Source organism: Ambystoma mexicanum, chromosome 13, assembly GCF_040938575.1.
Source record: "Ambystoma mexicanum isolate Mex_15411 chromosome 13, UKY_AmexF1_1, whole genome shotgun sequence".
Classification (NCBI taxonomy): Eukaryota; Metazoa; Chordata; class Amphibia; order Caudata; family Ambystomatidae; genus Ambystoma; species Ambystoma mexicanum.
Genome location: NC_090938.1, coordinates 203,261,906 through 203,276,873, shown reverse-complemented (window position 1 = coordinate 203,276,873; position 14,968 = coordinate 203,261,906). Strand labels below are relative to the sequence as shown.

General features: G+C 46.8%; 1 protein-coding gene across 3 annotated transcripts in view; it reads right to left on the bottom strand.

Moving 5' to 3' along the window:
- The window catches only part of KIF21B (kinesin family member 21B), a 414,008-nt gene that overhangs the window by 87,942 nt on the left and 311,098 nt on the right, over positions 1–14,968 (bottom strand). For all 3 annotated transcript variants that reach the window (XR_011282930.1, XR_011282931.1, XM_069633645.1), the window contains exons 22-23: positions 9,673–9,838; positions 8,258–8,318 (exon numbers count right to left, since the gene is read on the bottom strand). Coding sequence is in view for 1 of the 3 variants with exons in the window: in XM_069633645.1 (XP_069489746.1) it covers positions 8,258–8,318; positions 9,673–9,838 (227 nt within the window). In the remaining 2 variants the exon portion in view is untranslated. The remainder of the gene's footprint in view (positions 1–8,257; positions 8,319–9,672; positions 9,839–14,968) is intronic.

Sequence of the window (14,968 nt, the reverse complement as noted above, 5' to 3'; positions counted from 1 at the left end):
GTCTTCTCAGGATCTCTGCAGTGTGGAGACTTGACTTCATTAAAGACTGGCGCTCAGCTCCTTTGAGGGGTTGACCACCTTCTCCTGCTCCAACTTGCCTCTATGGCTCATGCTCGTTTCTGCGGGATATCTGCTTCATTTCCAATAAGGGCTTCTGCCCACTCTCTTCAGAGACTGGGCACTTGGCACATAAGAGCAGGAGGTTATAGGAGATGGAGCGGTAGGAATAGCATCCTTAATTGTTTGTGGTTCAAAAGGATAGGCAGGAGCACAGGATGGGTTGATATCAAAGGATAGGCGTCAGTTCAGTTGGACTGGTTGAGGATAAAATAGGATGTCTCTCCGATATTGGTGGAGAAATAAAGAGCATAATTGACAAAGAAAGGGGAGAAATGGAGTATGGTTGGATGGTCAGGGGGCAAGTGGGGACAGTGAGCAGCATGGTCTGCAAACTGTGGTTCTCCAGATGCTATGGACTATGACTCCCATGATCCCTCACTATGCTGGCCTGGGTTGATGGGAGTTCAAAACAGAGAGTGTGAGAGGGAGAGAGGTGACGGAAGGAGAACTCGGGTTGATCCTGAGCAACTTTAAATCCTACTAATTGCAAGGGAGATATTTGCCCAGCCTCGTGGTAAAGGCTTGCTCTGAGTCATTGCTTAGCACTCTAACTAAAATTGTCAATGCCTCACTGAGTGAGGGCTATGTGCCATTGGATCTTTAAAAAGCATGGATTATTCAGTTACTTAAGAAGACTGGTCTTTGCACAGACTTACCAGGTAACTACAGACATATTACTAACTCTCCTTTTCTGTTGAAGATTTTAGACAAGGTGGCTTACCAACAAGTATTTGACCACTTAACAAAATGGCAGTCTGGTTTTAGATCAGGTTTTAGTACAGAATTGGCCCTTTTGGACCTGAAGCCTAACATGCTCTGCAACATGGACAAGGGCCGAACCATGTTACTGGTGGTCTTAGCCCTTTCAACCTCTTTCAATTTGGTGGAACACCCTCTCCTGCTGGACAGACTGAAGGAAGTGGGCAATTTTAGTGATGAGGCGGTGGCATGGGAACCATCTCTTATGGAGGTTAGATCTGCAAGAGTATGTTGTGGTGTTGCTGTGGCCTCTACAGTACTTCTGCCCTACAGTGTCCCACAAGGAGCCTGCCCGTCTCCCTCCTTGTATAATATTTTCACTGAACCCCTGTGTCAATTACTTGAGAGTAAGGGCTTATGCTTTTCCAACTATGCAGGTGATACACAGTGTATCATTCTCATATCAGGTAACCACAAGGAGGATACACTTGTTATCAATGTGATATTTGATCTCATTCACCGGTGCATGAGGGAGAAAGGGTTCGCTTTGGATAATGAAAAGACAGAACTCATGATCATAGGGACATCCCTCAGAATCTCTAGATTAGGAGATAATTACCTAGAGTTCAAAATACGTTGAAATGGCAGAGGATGAAATTGCAGGCGATGAAACAATATGGAACCGCCATTAGAGCTATAGTTGGCCTCAGAAAATATTATCATATCTCAGAAGCAAGGAGGAGGCTCCATTGGCTCCGGATACACCTTTGTTTGCTCACTAAGGTGCATAAATGCCTGGAAGGTTCTAACCCACAATATTTGGCAGACAGGCTAAATAATAAATCCTCTGGGGAAAATGGAAGATCAGATAATACCTCTATGCTGGTTGTTCCAGAGCTAAGCTTGCTCAAGTTGATAAAAGTGTGTTTGACGTAGCAGTACCCCGACTCTGGAATTCGATTCCTTCTGATCTCAGAGGGGAAAATTCACTGGAGAAGTTTAAGAAGAATCTGAAGATCTAACTTTACAGATAAATGCAGTTCATGAGTTAGGTCTCGATGCCCAAGACACTTCTTAGAGTATCTGTAATATGCTGTATGTCTCCCCTTCCCCCCCTTTTTTAGGTGTCATCTTATGCGCCTGTATGCCTCCGGGCTAGTTTTGGTGCGTGGTACAAAAGAAATAAAGTAAAGTAAAGGGAGAGAGAGGAGGGAGAGAGAGAGGAGGAGAGGAAGAGGGGACAGGGAGAGGAAGAGAGTGGGGGAGAAGGTCGAGAGAGAAGGAGATGGAGCGGGGGAGAGGGGGAGAGACTGAATTGAAATGCATGAGAGAGTGGTCCGGTGGTTCCAGTTCATTGGGGTGGGAAATTGAGATTTTATGAATGTTCGGGTCTCCCATGAGGGCTATGAGGGTTACAGTGTTTAGGGGGTTGGGAGTGTTCAGGACAGAGAAAAGGAGTGAAGGGGCAAGAGGCCTGTAGACAAGGAGACGTGTCAAGGGTGTGGGAGCAAGGAGGTGTATGGGAGGGTGTTTGAAGGAGCGAGGGAAAGTGAGAGGGGTCATATCATAGAGGCACATTTTGCTTTCAGTGACTGAAATGACAGCAAAACATGGGTGTTACATATTGGGCATTTCAGGGTCAAAGAGGGGGCCAAGAGTAAGAGGAAATGAGAGAGCAGAACTATGAGGGGTAAGAGGCGCTCTGTGAGGTTTGATAGGATATATGTCATTTATTTATAACATGCTTAATACCCAGAGGTTTCTAAGCGCTGACCCGGGGATCGAACCTGTGTTGCTCCGTATCATCTTGCTTCCAAGGCGAGCACGTTGCCCCTGAGCTATCCTCCCCAGACAAAGAGAGAGAGATGGTCAGTAGTCCTTTTGTGAGTGCTATGAAGCAGCAGGATGGGATGGGATCAGAAGGGTGAGAGGAACAGGAGCAGATCCTGATTGGGTGAGTATAATATCCCCATGGGAAGAGCAGGGAGAGTGTTGTGGGGAGGTGTAGGCGCAAGATGTGTGCTTGTAGATTCCCTAGGGGAGAGTTAACTGGGGCCGATATTGCAGGATGTTGCGGAGCAGTGCTGCGAGACTGGCACTTTAAGAAGAGACTGGGCCCAGCGAAATGGCGGGCGGAGTTAGAGGCAGTAAATGAATAAAGAAGGTTGAACCACAAGTGGCTCTGTGTCCTTTGTACTATTGGGGACCACGCAACGCAGGCACCCAAGTGCAGTTAGCCGACAAAGGTAACCAAGAGGCAGACTGTGACCGGAACCAAACTCCTCTTTTGTATAGAAGTGATAATACTTCCTAGTTTACCATTTTGACAAACTCGCAATGGAAGCAGGGAACTAAAAACGATTGGGTCATTATCGCTCGGGATAATGATCCTTCGAAGGCCTGGGTCATTATCCCATGATAATGACCTCTCCTTTAGTGTGTAAGGCTATATTCACTGTGCTGTGTTCTGTTATGAGTAGGACTTGATCAGGATTCTTTCTGCAGAGCCACCGCGACTGCCTTGGCAATGATAACATATATGCCGTAGATAGGTGGGGTTGCTGTGTACCATGTTTTCATGAAGCTTTTTCATGTGGAGTTTCAGTGCAGTGTTGATGGCATTTCAGAAAGGCAGTAATGCTCAACATTTACTGGGACTCCTCAATTTGGCATGCCTCCACACTTCATGGAACGGCGTGAGCACATCGCGAGCCCATCACGCAACCACACTAAAAGCACTGTAAATAGGCAGTAGTAAAACGAGCCAAGATAGCATTTCCCTTTTAAAAACAGCACCTCAGCCTCTCCCTCCTAGGCCGGCACTGACTCTCGCTCGAACCAGGAAGTTCCAGAGAACATGAGTTAAAGTGGGGACAAGCACCCCGCCTCACCCGCATGCTCCTCAATGCCACTCACCCCTTCATCGCTTCTTCTTCCTACCCAACTCCCAGCCCTGGAATCTTGGCTTGGGCCCATTGTGTAACTTACCGTGACCGGGAGCGCGTCTGTCTCGTTGACTCAACAATCTTGCGATAAACTTTTCAATGATCAAACCAGTATTAGCTCCAGCATTCGTATTATTATCTCACAACTGCATTTGTTGTAAGATCCGTTATACACAATGTTGCAGGTGTGTCCGTTTAAGTGCTCTTGCAAATAAAAGCAACACAACATTGTGTTGATTAAAAGGCTACACACAATGAAACTGTTAGAACTTCCATTTGGCAAAACACATGCTCCTTCCTATGTGTCTATGGCGCATAACCACAGTTCTTGGATTGAATAAGTTCCCGGTGAGAACCGGAACAGGAAATGAAATAACTCCTAAGAATCCAAAGGGTGCTTAAACTTAACCCGACCTTTGATGAACATAAAAGAAATCCTCCAGTTTTCCGACTGTTATCTGTTCAGCCCGATCGTATACATTCCAGTATCTAATCCTTAATCACCACTACTTTTACAGAAATACTTCCCATTAGAAAGCTTCCTTATAACCTTAGGCAACTCATTGTCTTTCCAAAAAGATACCCAGAAAATGTCTTTTCGCTCCAATTGCTGTTCATTATTTCTTCTTGCATGTCGAACAACATAATTCAATTAGCTAAACCGCCACTTCGCCTGCGTGTGACCACATGGTGTAAAATGTCTAGCTACTGAAGACTTTGGGGGTTCTTTTGAATTGAGTGTTCAATGCCCCGTGAGCGTGACAACTGCGACCAGCAACGTTTATGCTCCTGTGGCCGACTCTATGCAATTCTGACCATTTTTCTTAAGGTGTTCAATTGAGGCACATAAATGCTGCACCACCACCTCACCCTGTTCTCACCTCTTCATACTTCTCTAGGACAGCCTCATGGCACTTATCCTTCACCCCTTCAACCTAAAACGTAGCACTTCCTCCACAATCCCGTTCCTATATCATACTCTACTGTCCTTGCCCCCTGGTTCATGTTTCTACCTCCCTTGCATCATCTGGTCTTATATCCACATCCTCTCACTCATTGTTAAGGATATTGGTCCTCCGCTCTGCAAATCATTGTTAAAAAGATTTGTAAGCATTTTTGGGCCACAAATGCATTGTTTTCGCTGTCATTTTCATTAAATAAATAAATAAAAACACTTGGGCAGTCCTGGGTTTTCATTTTTTAAAGTGCCAAGGTTCACATTTGGGGGCATAAACTGTGCTATATAATGAAATGTAAGCTTAAAACTCAAACTTAAACATTTATTTATTTATTTATTGTATTTGTAAAGCGCCTAGCAGCCCGGAGGCATAGAGGCGCTGTTTCAAGAATGTGTCTTAATTACAGGGGTGGGGTTAATGCAAGGGTTATATTGGTAAGAACAGGGTTACAGTAGTCGATTGCCTTACATTAGTCCGTACAAGGTTACAGTAGTCGAGTGCTTTACATATGAGGAATACATACATGTGGTAAAGTCCATTGTGGCGGTTACAAAAAACAGCATGGTTTTTATTGCTTTTCTGAAGAGGTTCCAGTTGGTAGCTGCCAGGAATGGGAAGCTAGAGCCGCCTGCTCTGATCCTGAGGCTTTTAGCAATGGTTAATCGGTTGGTCTGGCTGGATCTGGCGGGTCTGATTGAGGGGGGCGCAGAGAATCGTTGCGTGAGGTAGCTAGGTGCTGTGTCATAGCGACATTTGTGGGTAAGTGCCAGTGACTTAAAAAGGATGCGTTCCTTGACGGGTAGCCAGTGTATGGATTTCCTGGTGGCCGAGATGTGGTCTCTTTTTCAGACCCCTGTGGCTGCTCTGAGGGCATTGTTCTGCAACGTGTTTTGATGTTCCTTGCTGAGGTGCCTATTAGGAGTGTGTTGCAGTAGTCTAAGCGAGATCCTATGATTGCTCTGGCGATGGTGAGGGAGTTTTGCTGCGTTAGGAAGGGCCTGGCTGCAGTGATAAGTTTTGAGTGGTAGGCTGCTGCAGATGAGATTGTAGTCACACATCATACATCACTTACCAAAATTAATTGTTAATGCCATGTGTGTGTATGGAGGGTGGTATTACAATAAATCCCTAATGATGTCTCCTGGTCTTTGTAGATTAAAACAACCTGAACAATACCTAGGGATTCCAGCATCACCTCCCACATGAACATCCGAGCAGAAACCCCGGAATGGACGAACATGCCACCAACCTCAATGTCCTGGCCTGGACCATGTCCCTTCCATTAAATTATGATCTGTGCCCTCCCCACATCAAAATGAAACCCTTAGTATTAAGCGGCACCTGCATTACGCATTGGGTCATTTCATTTGCTCTTCTGGTTTTTACACCCAACCGAGCAGGCACGCGCGACCCTAGTTACATGCTTCAGTGTGATGAGAATGAACCTATGGAAGCTTTAGTCAGGTCTTTTCTTTATTTACAAAAGGCCTTAACCTGATTAAGGACTCCTTTGAAAGTGTGTGCAATAAGGGGCTTCCATCTAATGCAGAGTTCAGTAATAATCATATGTACACAATTGATTACATTGGTCTGCATGGTCAGGAAAAGCTTTTTCTCACTGTGTTGAATACACGACGCGGAAGCCGACTCTCATATTAAATTCAGCGCTGCGGTGGCTGGAGGAGATTAATGTTGAATCCACATTGATTCATGACTTGGCATCGCAAGCCGGTGGGTTTCTTTGGCACCTAAAACCCTTTCTCTATTTGATAGTGGCAGGGCTGAATCAGACACATCGTCACAATACGCAATTCTACGGACGCGCCTGCACGTCGGGCGATCGCTACAGTGGTAATTGCTGCCGTATAAATTCGTATTACATCACATTACCTCCCATGTGGACACTGTAAAGGGTGTGGTTCCAAAGGTTGGCAACCTCCATACAGTGGAGAAGAAAGAGGCCCCCCACAGATAGCTATTGACTCTCAAGAAGTGGTATGCATGAAGGATATGACTCTGCACTGCATGCAGTATGCACCACCCCAAACGTGCGCAAACTGCTCAGTTTTTCAACATCAGGGTCTCAATACTGACCGAAGCAAGCATCGCCAATACCAACAGTTTTGGCTTTTGTGTAAGCATGGGATAGACATGTTTACAGGCACTGCTATAATGGCACTAACTGGCCATTAATTGTAGAAACCTGGTGCAAGTAGCAGCATCCGGCAAAAGCCAATCTAATACCTCTACACAAGCTAACATTGCTAGCTTTGCCAATGCTTGTTTTTAACAGGACGTCAGTGAAAAGGAGAAATGTACTGCTTATAAATCAAGTGCCTGAAAGCTCACTTGGTTAAGACATTTTTATTTCACCAGTAGCACATTTAAAGTTCCAATTAAGCTATTACTGCTTTGAAATAACACTGGCAGGCACTTGCAGCACAAAGTTTGGTGTTACTGCTCTAGAAGGTTAGCTCAACGAGATGCCAGGAGGATGTATTTTGGGCAGGCTGCTGCAGGAAGTGGGTGGGTATGGTCATAGGGAATAGCATGGCAATAGGTAGTTAATGGGTGGATAAATAACCAAACAACGCTCACAAGCTGTGTGTCTCACCTCATATCCCACCTCCCTCGTAGATTACTCCAATGCAATTGTTTCACATTATATTGGCACTATAGCACCATCTATTAACCAAAACTAAAATGTTCAGTGGGACATTATTAAAGGGTTGATGACAGTGGAATGCTGGGGTGTAATGGTACTTATGTGGTACTATGCTCATCGCAAAGGAGGGAATGGAATACAATGTATGAACCTTTGGTAGATAGAACATTTAACATTCGATAACATGCATAGGCCACAGGTCACTGAGTTCCATAACTGCTTTGACTGGAAGAGGTTTTCCCCTTTAATCAATTTGTAACCATTGTGCCCGATGCTACAGTACTTTGGGCCTCCTTACGAAGAACACAGTGGTGTGGTAAAAAAAGGCAGTAAAAGTATTACCACCACATTACCACATTGCCATATTATAAGGTTAATGGGTATCACTACATATCATCCCATCAAAAATATCGCCGTACATATAGTCGTCTGGAACGGCCATAAGTGATATTTTTGGGGGAGGGGGGGTAATTTTGGGGGTTTTTGGAAGCAGGGATTGCGGGGGTGTCCCCCGCTCCTTTAAAAATAATGCAGGGGTGGCGGGGGTGTCCCCCGCAGGTTCCATGCCTTAATATCGCTGCAAAAATGGCACAATTTTACACCTAAGAAAATGGAGGATTGAACAAAGGCAGAATTACTGCCACTGTTAAAGGCTCCAAACCCCCAATGGAGACTTCTGGAGGCCATGAATGTGGATGAACACATCTCCAGCCTGCCACTTTTACATTACCACCAGACTGAGCACTGGTAACGGTATCCGGGAATGCCAACAGTTACAAGGGCAATACCACCAAAATCGTTAATGCCTTTTGACCCTGTTTCCTACTACCGTCCATCATTGGTGCACTTTTCTTTCTCAGGCAGCTTACCTTCCATCGGAGGCCAGGCTAAACTCGGACATCTCCTCGTCTGTGCTGGCATAACCGTTCTCTGCAAGGCAAGCCAAGGAAATATATGTTATTGCCGAGAAGCTCAGCTCTATCACAAGAAGCATTAAAATCGGAAAAAAGATCACCTGCGACAAGTATTTTAAACAGAAAATGCCTTAGATACCACTTTCCACCAGCCAGACACCTTCTGCTGTCCTAAGAAAGCACCCCCGCCATCAATGAACCCCAACCATCTAGGGCGCCTCTCATCGGCCAACTGGTCACCCTGGGATGTTCTGCTATTGGGACTCTCTTTCTAGCCACCAATCATGTACATCGCCCTGTAACCCTTCCTGAGTTCAGGAGGATCTTGCCCTTTTCTTGACTAACAATAAAAAAATGTTCCAATTTAAGTGCAGTCCTGCAAGACATGACACTGGGAGATAACACATTCTGTGATAATCCGGTCTAATAAACCTGATTGGTGGACTCAAATGTTGACATGTGCCCGCACACACCACAGATTTTGTAGCCACTGCTGAGCTCTGAATGAGCCTGGGTCAAGCAATCTACCCACCGCAGAGACAGTGTGGGAGATTAACACAGCTGCTGCTTAGTAGATTCCCCAGCCACCTCTCCTACCATCAATCAATAATCATGAGAGCTACCTACCCTCCTGGACATTGCTTAATGAACTAATTCATCATTATGAGTGCAACCTACCCTGCTGGACATTGAGTAATTAACTAATTCATCATCAAGAGTGCAACCTACCCTGCTGGACATTGAGTAATTAACTAATTCATCATCAAGAGTGCAACCTACCCTGCTGGACATTGCTTAATTAACTAATTCATCATTATGAGTGCAACCTACCCTGCTGGACATTGCTTAATGAACTAATTCATCATTATGAGTGCAACCTACCCTGCTGGACATTGTGTAATTAACTAATTCATCATCATGAGTGCAACCTACCCTGCTGGACATTGAGTAATTAACTAATTCATCATCAAGAGTGCAACCTACCCTGCTGGACGTTGTGTAATGAACTCATTCATCATCATGCGTGCAACCTACCCTGCTGGACATTGTGTAATTAACTAATTCATCTTGGGAAGATAGCTCAGGGGCAACGTGCTCGCCTTGGAAGCAAGACGACACAGAGCCGGACAGGTTCGATCCCCGGGTCCGTGCTTAGAAAACTCTGGGTATTAAGCGCGTTATAAATAACCTATCATATCATCAAGAGTGCAACCTACTGTGCTGGACGTTGTGTAACGAATCAATTCATGATCAAGAGTGCAACCTACCCTGCTGGACGTTGTGTAATGAACTAATTCATGACCAAGAGTGCAATCTACCCTGCTGAACGTTGTGTAATGAACTCATTCATCATCATGAGTGCAACCTACCCTGTTGGACGTTGTGTATGAGCGCGTGCAGCTCCGGGTTGGACTCGGCCTTCTCCCGCAGCGCATCCAGGATCATGTGGTTGTGGGAGGAGCCAGTCACATCTGTCTGCCTGAGGCGACCCTCCAGCAGGCGGATTTGAGCCTCTTTCTGTGCCACCTGCAGTCCCTGTAGAGATACAATTGTGGCTTTAGTGTGAGTTTAAAGCCCAGAAAAGTGGGTAAAGTGCTATGAACTTAGAATAGACAGACAGTGCATAAGGTCAAAGTTTAATATTGCTGTCCACTGCCCTGGCTAATTTCCCATGCAACTCACTTAACTATTTCTTTACAAGTATAATGTAATTTAACAAAGTAAGCCACAGACTAACAAAGAGTTAGCAAGTTTCTTCCTTACATGTCATCAAAACTATGCAGGGAATCTGATACCCCCATAAATAAGTCTAGGGCATGTTACCATATACATCAAAGGTTCTTTGCACCCACGCATGACACCGTAAATATACAGGCAATCAATGTTCCACGTTATCCGGGCCAGGCATGCAACCACACATGCAGGTGATCACGGCTCCAGCAAGCCCGTCTGTGCCATGCATTCTACACACAGATACAGGTAATGACAGCTCCAACGAGCCTGTCTGAGCCATGCATGCTACACACAGATACAGGTAATGACAGCTCCAACGAGCCCGTCTGTTCCATGTCTGCTACACACAGATACAGGTGATCACGGATACAGCGATCGCATTTCTGCCAGGCATGCTACCACAAAGATACAGATGATCACAGCTCCAGTGTGCCCATCTGTGCCAGGCGTGCAACCACACAGCTACAGGTGATCATGGCTCCATGGATCAGGTGAAGGTGGGAGCAGAGTCGAAGATGACCCCAAGGTTTTTGGCCTCACAGGATGGTGAGGGTAGAGGGCACAAGGAGGGCAGCCATAGGTTAGGAGAGAAACAGGTTGCAGGTATCCCAATGAGAAGGATCTCCGTCTTACTGGCATTAAGACAGAGATCGTTACCTGCACACCATGCCTGGATGGCGGTCAGACAATCAGGGATGAGAAAGGAGGAGGAGGAGGTAGAGAGAAGTTTGAAGGAAACCTGTGTGTCATCAGCATAACACTAGAAATGAGGAGAGAAGGAGAGATCAGGTGAGCAAGAGGGGCGAGATAGATATTGAAGAGCCACAGCGATAGGATAGAGCCCTGGGGACACCGCAGGTAGAGAGCGAGGTGGTGGAGGAGAAAAGGCCCAGTTGCAGCTGGGAAGGGTGGTTAATGAGGAAAGAGGTCAGTCAATACAGTGCCTGGTCCATGATGCAGATGGTATCATAGAGCCATTTTATGGGGATAGAATGGTTGAGGAGAATGAAAACAGCAGGAGAGTTAGAGTCAAGATTTGCGAGCATGTCTTCACAGGTGTTCAGGAGAGCAGTTTTTGTGCTTATGGATGCCTGGAATCCAGATTGATGTTCATGAAGGCTCAATTGGGGGGGGGGGGGCATCTTCTCCAAGAGTTTACCCAAGAAGCGGCTGGTGGAAATAGGGTGATAGTTAGCTGGGCAGGAGGGGTCAGTAGGCAGCTTTTTTAGGAGAGGGTGCACAAGGGGGCGCTTTTGATAGAGGGAAGGAGCCAGTGGCGAAGGAGTGGTTACAGAAGTTGTCAAGGGCTGGGGCGAGAGAGGAGATGTCCTTAATGGTTCTAGAAGAGCAGGGGAGCACCTGTTTGGATGAGACCTTCATAGAGCGGGCAACTTTAGAGCTCTCATCAGGTGCTATGGGCAGGAGGGAGGAGAGTGCGGAGGGGGGAGGGAGGTGAGCCAAGGGATGCAGGGGATCAGGAGCGCAGATGGGAGTGGTGGTGAGTGAGGACAGGATTTCCTAAGTTTTAGATGTGAAATGGGAGGCCAAAGCTTTGCAGAGAGCCAGGGAAGGAGAGAGGTGGACACTGCAGTTGGATTGGCGCGCTCCTTGCAGATTTTGAATAGTTCAGCCGTGTTGTTAATGGCTCCAGCGATGTGGGCTTGGATGTGGGCCCTCTTCATGGAGCGGATAGCGAAATGATACTTGGAGCAGGCGACAGGCCAATTTGTCAAAGGATGAACTTGAGGTCTGCCACTTCTGTTCAGCAACTCCGCACTTATGTTTCAGAGAAGCTAGATTGGAGTCATGCCATCCATTGCACTTGGAGGCAGGCTTCAGGTGGATCCTCTTGACAGCGGCAAGGATGTCAAGGGTGTTAGAGATGGAGAGATGAAGTTTAGCAAAGACTTAGTCAGAAGCGGGGGGATGAAAGAGGAGGCAAAGCAGTGACTGACACTTGCTTCATCGCTCAAATGATTCTAAAGGAAGCTGGCAGTGCAGGAGGCGGCTCGAACGGAGGGCCGTGAGGCCCCAAGTGGCAAGAGAGGAGAGAGTAGTCAGACCAGGAGTGAGGGGTAGTAACCGGGTTTAGGGATAGGGTTGTCGCCAGAGATGAAGTCATTCATAGTGTGTCCAGCTAAGTTGGTCGGACCAGAAGGAAGAATAGTACGAGAGGGAGAGAGAGTCACAGAGGTCACATAACCATGAATTGGCTGATTCAGTTGAGCTGAGGTGGATATGATATGATATGATATATTTATAACCCACTTAATACCCAGAGGTTTCTAAGCGCGGACCCAGGGATCAAACCTGTGGTGCTCCGTGTCGTTTTGCTTCCAAGGGAGCACGTTGTCCCTGAGCTATCCTCCCGAGTTAATTAAAGTCACTGAGGAGGAGTTTTTTAAGTAGAAGTCAAGAGGGAGGAGGTGAGGTTGTCCCATTCAACGAGGAAAAGAAGGGTAGAGCCGGGGGGCCTGTAGATGGTAGTGAGGGTGAGAAACACTGCGCCTACAGATGAGGCATTCAAAAGAGGCATAGGAGTGAGTAGGTATGATAGAATCACGGACCAACTCAGAGAAAATCGCTGCCACTCCACCTCTGGGCCAGTTGGGCCTGGGGTTGGAGAGGAGTTTGTAGCCCTCAGGAAGGAGAGTGTCAAGAGCAGTGACAGAACTGGCATTGAACCATGTGTCGGTAAGGGCGAGGACAGCAAGGTCAAATTCTTCAAGAAGGAGACAGAGAATGTTTGACAGCAGAACAAGCATTTAAAGTAGCTCAGTGTAGCTGATTACCACCTTGGAAAGTTTTCTGAGGAGGGGTACAGAGGCATAGTACTCCCGTCGGTGGTGGTGGAGAGGTTAGAGGAGAGGATGGAGGAGTAGCAGGAGAAGGGAGGAAGTTAATGAGAGAGGGCACGCACCGGTCAAGAAGGAGAAGAGGAGGCTGAGAACCTAGGGCCATGATAGTGCCATTGTTATAGACATTAATGATGCACCTAGAGGATGAGAAGTATGCCAAGAGAACTTCCCAACTAGTGCCACCATTAATGGGTGAAGAGGAGAAAGGGAAGAGAGTGGAGACCAAGTGGGGATTCCAAATGTCCGGGGAAGTGACAGAAAAGAGTATGTCAGTAATAGTATGTCTGGAAGTATCTTTGATATAGGTGTCAGCAATAGGTAGGCCTGGTTTAGAGGCCAGAAGAGCTTGTTCAAGCTTTGTTTCTTCAAGACTTTGTGAGAGAGATAGCATAGGCGATAGAGTAACAGTTAGAATAGATAAGGGAGAAAGAGTGGGCCATGTGAGTGGTGGGGAGGGGGTAAGATGGACAGGGGAGCTACACAGTCCGCAAATAACCCACCAGGCAGCCTAGCAGCCAACAGGCAAATGAATAAGGTTCTCAGCATAATGTGTAGTCAAGGGCAACAGATTTAAGAACACCAATGTGAAAATAAGATGTACAGGAAAGCTTCAGCATTTCAACAGGGCAGCAGATGTCAAGCAACCCTAGATCGAAAATATAGTCAAAATGCAACATTGAACAAGGCGTCCAGTTGAAAAGCACCTTTTATGAAGAGCCAGTAGGTTAAAAACGACATCTAGATTGAACCTTCACACAATGCACTTGAAAATAAACTTTTAATAAACGCCAATTGGAAGAGCAGAGTAAAATGATTCTAGATTCGGCTTTCTCACAAAACAGTAAAATGCAGGTCCTAGATTGCAGAAAATGGTGAGTGAATACCTAGAATCGAGTTTCTCACAGCAACTAGAATGCAAGACCTATTTAGTAGCTAAAGGCAGAGTAACAGTGCATTTAGATTGAATTAGCCAGCAACAGTCAAAACAGCAAATTAGTTAGGGACTGTAGATGTATGTTATTCAGCAAGCCGAGGGAGGCGCATGGGCACATGGCATCCTAGGAAGTACTGAGAGAGGCATCCAGTCCATCCAGTCAGGCCGTGGATGCTCAGAGTAAGTTAACAAGGCAGTCAAACAACCGGCAATAGGAAATGATGGGGTGGGGGCAAACAGAGGCTTGTAGAGGAAGTCCAGTCCAGTAGCAGATTAGACAAAATAAGGGAGATAAAGTGTATGTGTAGCTCATACTAGATCCAGATGGAATGGGCACCCCATAGTTAAGCTGGGGGAAGAAGGAAATCCTGCAACGCTGTGCCTCAGGGCTAGAAGGTGGGCGGATGGCAGCAGCGTGGGCCCAGCAGCAGGAGCAGGGGTGCGGTCAGACCCAGCCACAAGGTTTGAGCTAGTGTGCAGGCACAGAGAGATCCTGTGAATTGAGTGCACAAAATGCGCTTACTTTGTAAGCCAGCCTCTTTCTCAATCTCCCTCTTTCCTCCTTTCGCCCCTCCAGCAAATCCAGAATAGGGCTGCAAGACTTACCCTTGGCCTCAAGCACAGGGACTGTATTTCTCCAGTCCTAAAATCTCTCCACCGACTCCCAGTGGCTGCAAGGATCAAATTCAAGACCCTCTGCATCATCCACAAGGCCTTCTGGGGGCTGGGACCACGTTATCTCCAGCTTTCCCTCCCTAAATACTCTCCTGCTAGAGCCCTACTCTCCTCTAACTCCAAACCTCAGACTGTCAAACGCTTCTCCAAGCAGAGAGTGGGGCACAGATCTCTCTCCTTGGCTGGTGCCTCCCTTTGGAACAGCCTCCCTGCCCCTCTCAAACTTGACCTGGACCTCCTTAAGTTCCTCAAACCGCTCAAAACGTTCCCTCTTTCCCCTCCCTCCTAATCACTCCACTCCTGCTGTGACTAGTGGGCTGGTCCTCATAAATCCCACAGGATCCCAAGCACTTCCTTTCAGTCAATACCAGCACCCACCCCCCCCAATGCACTGCCCTGTGGGGCCCCTGCTTGGAGACTCCACCTCCCAGCATTGAGGGCCGCCTCTACTAGCGCTTAGCCTGA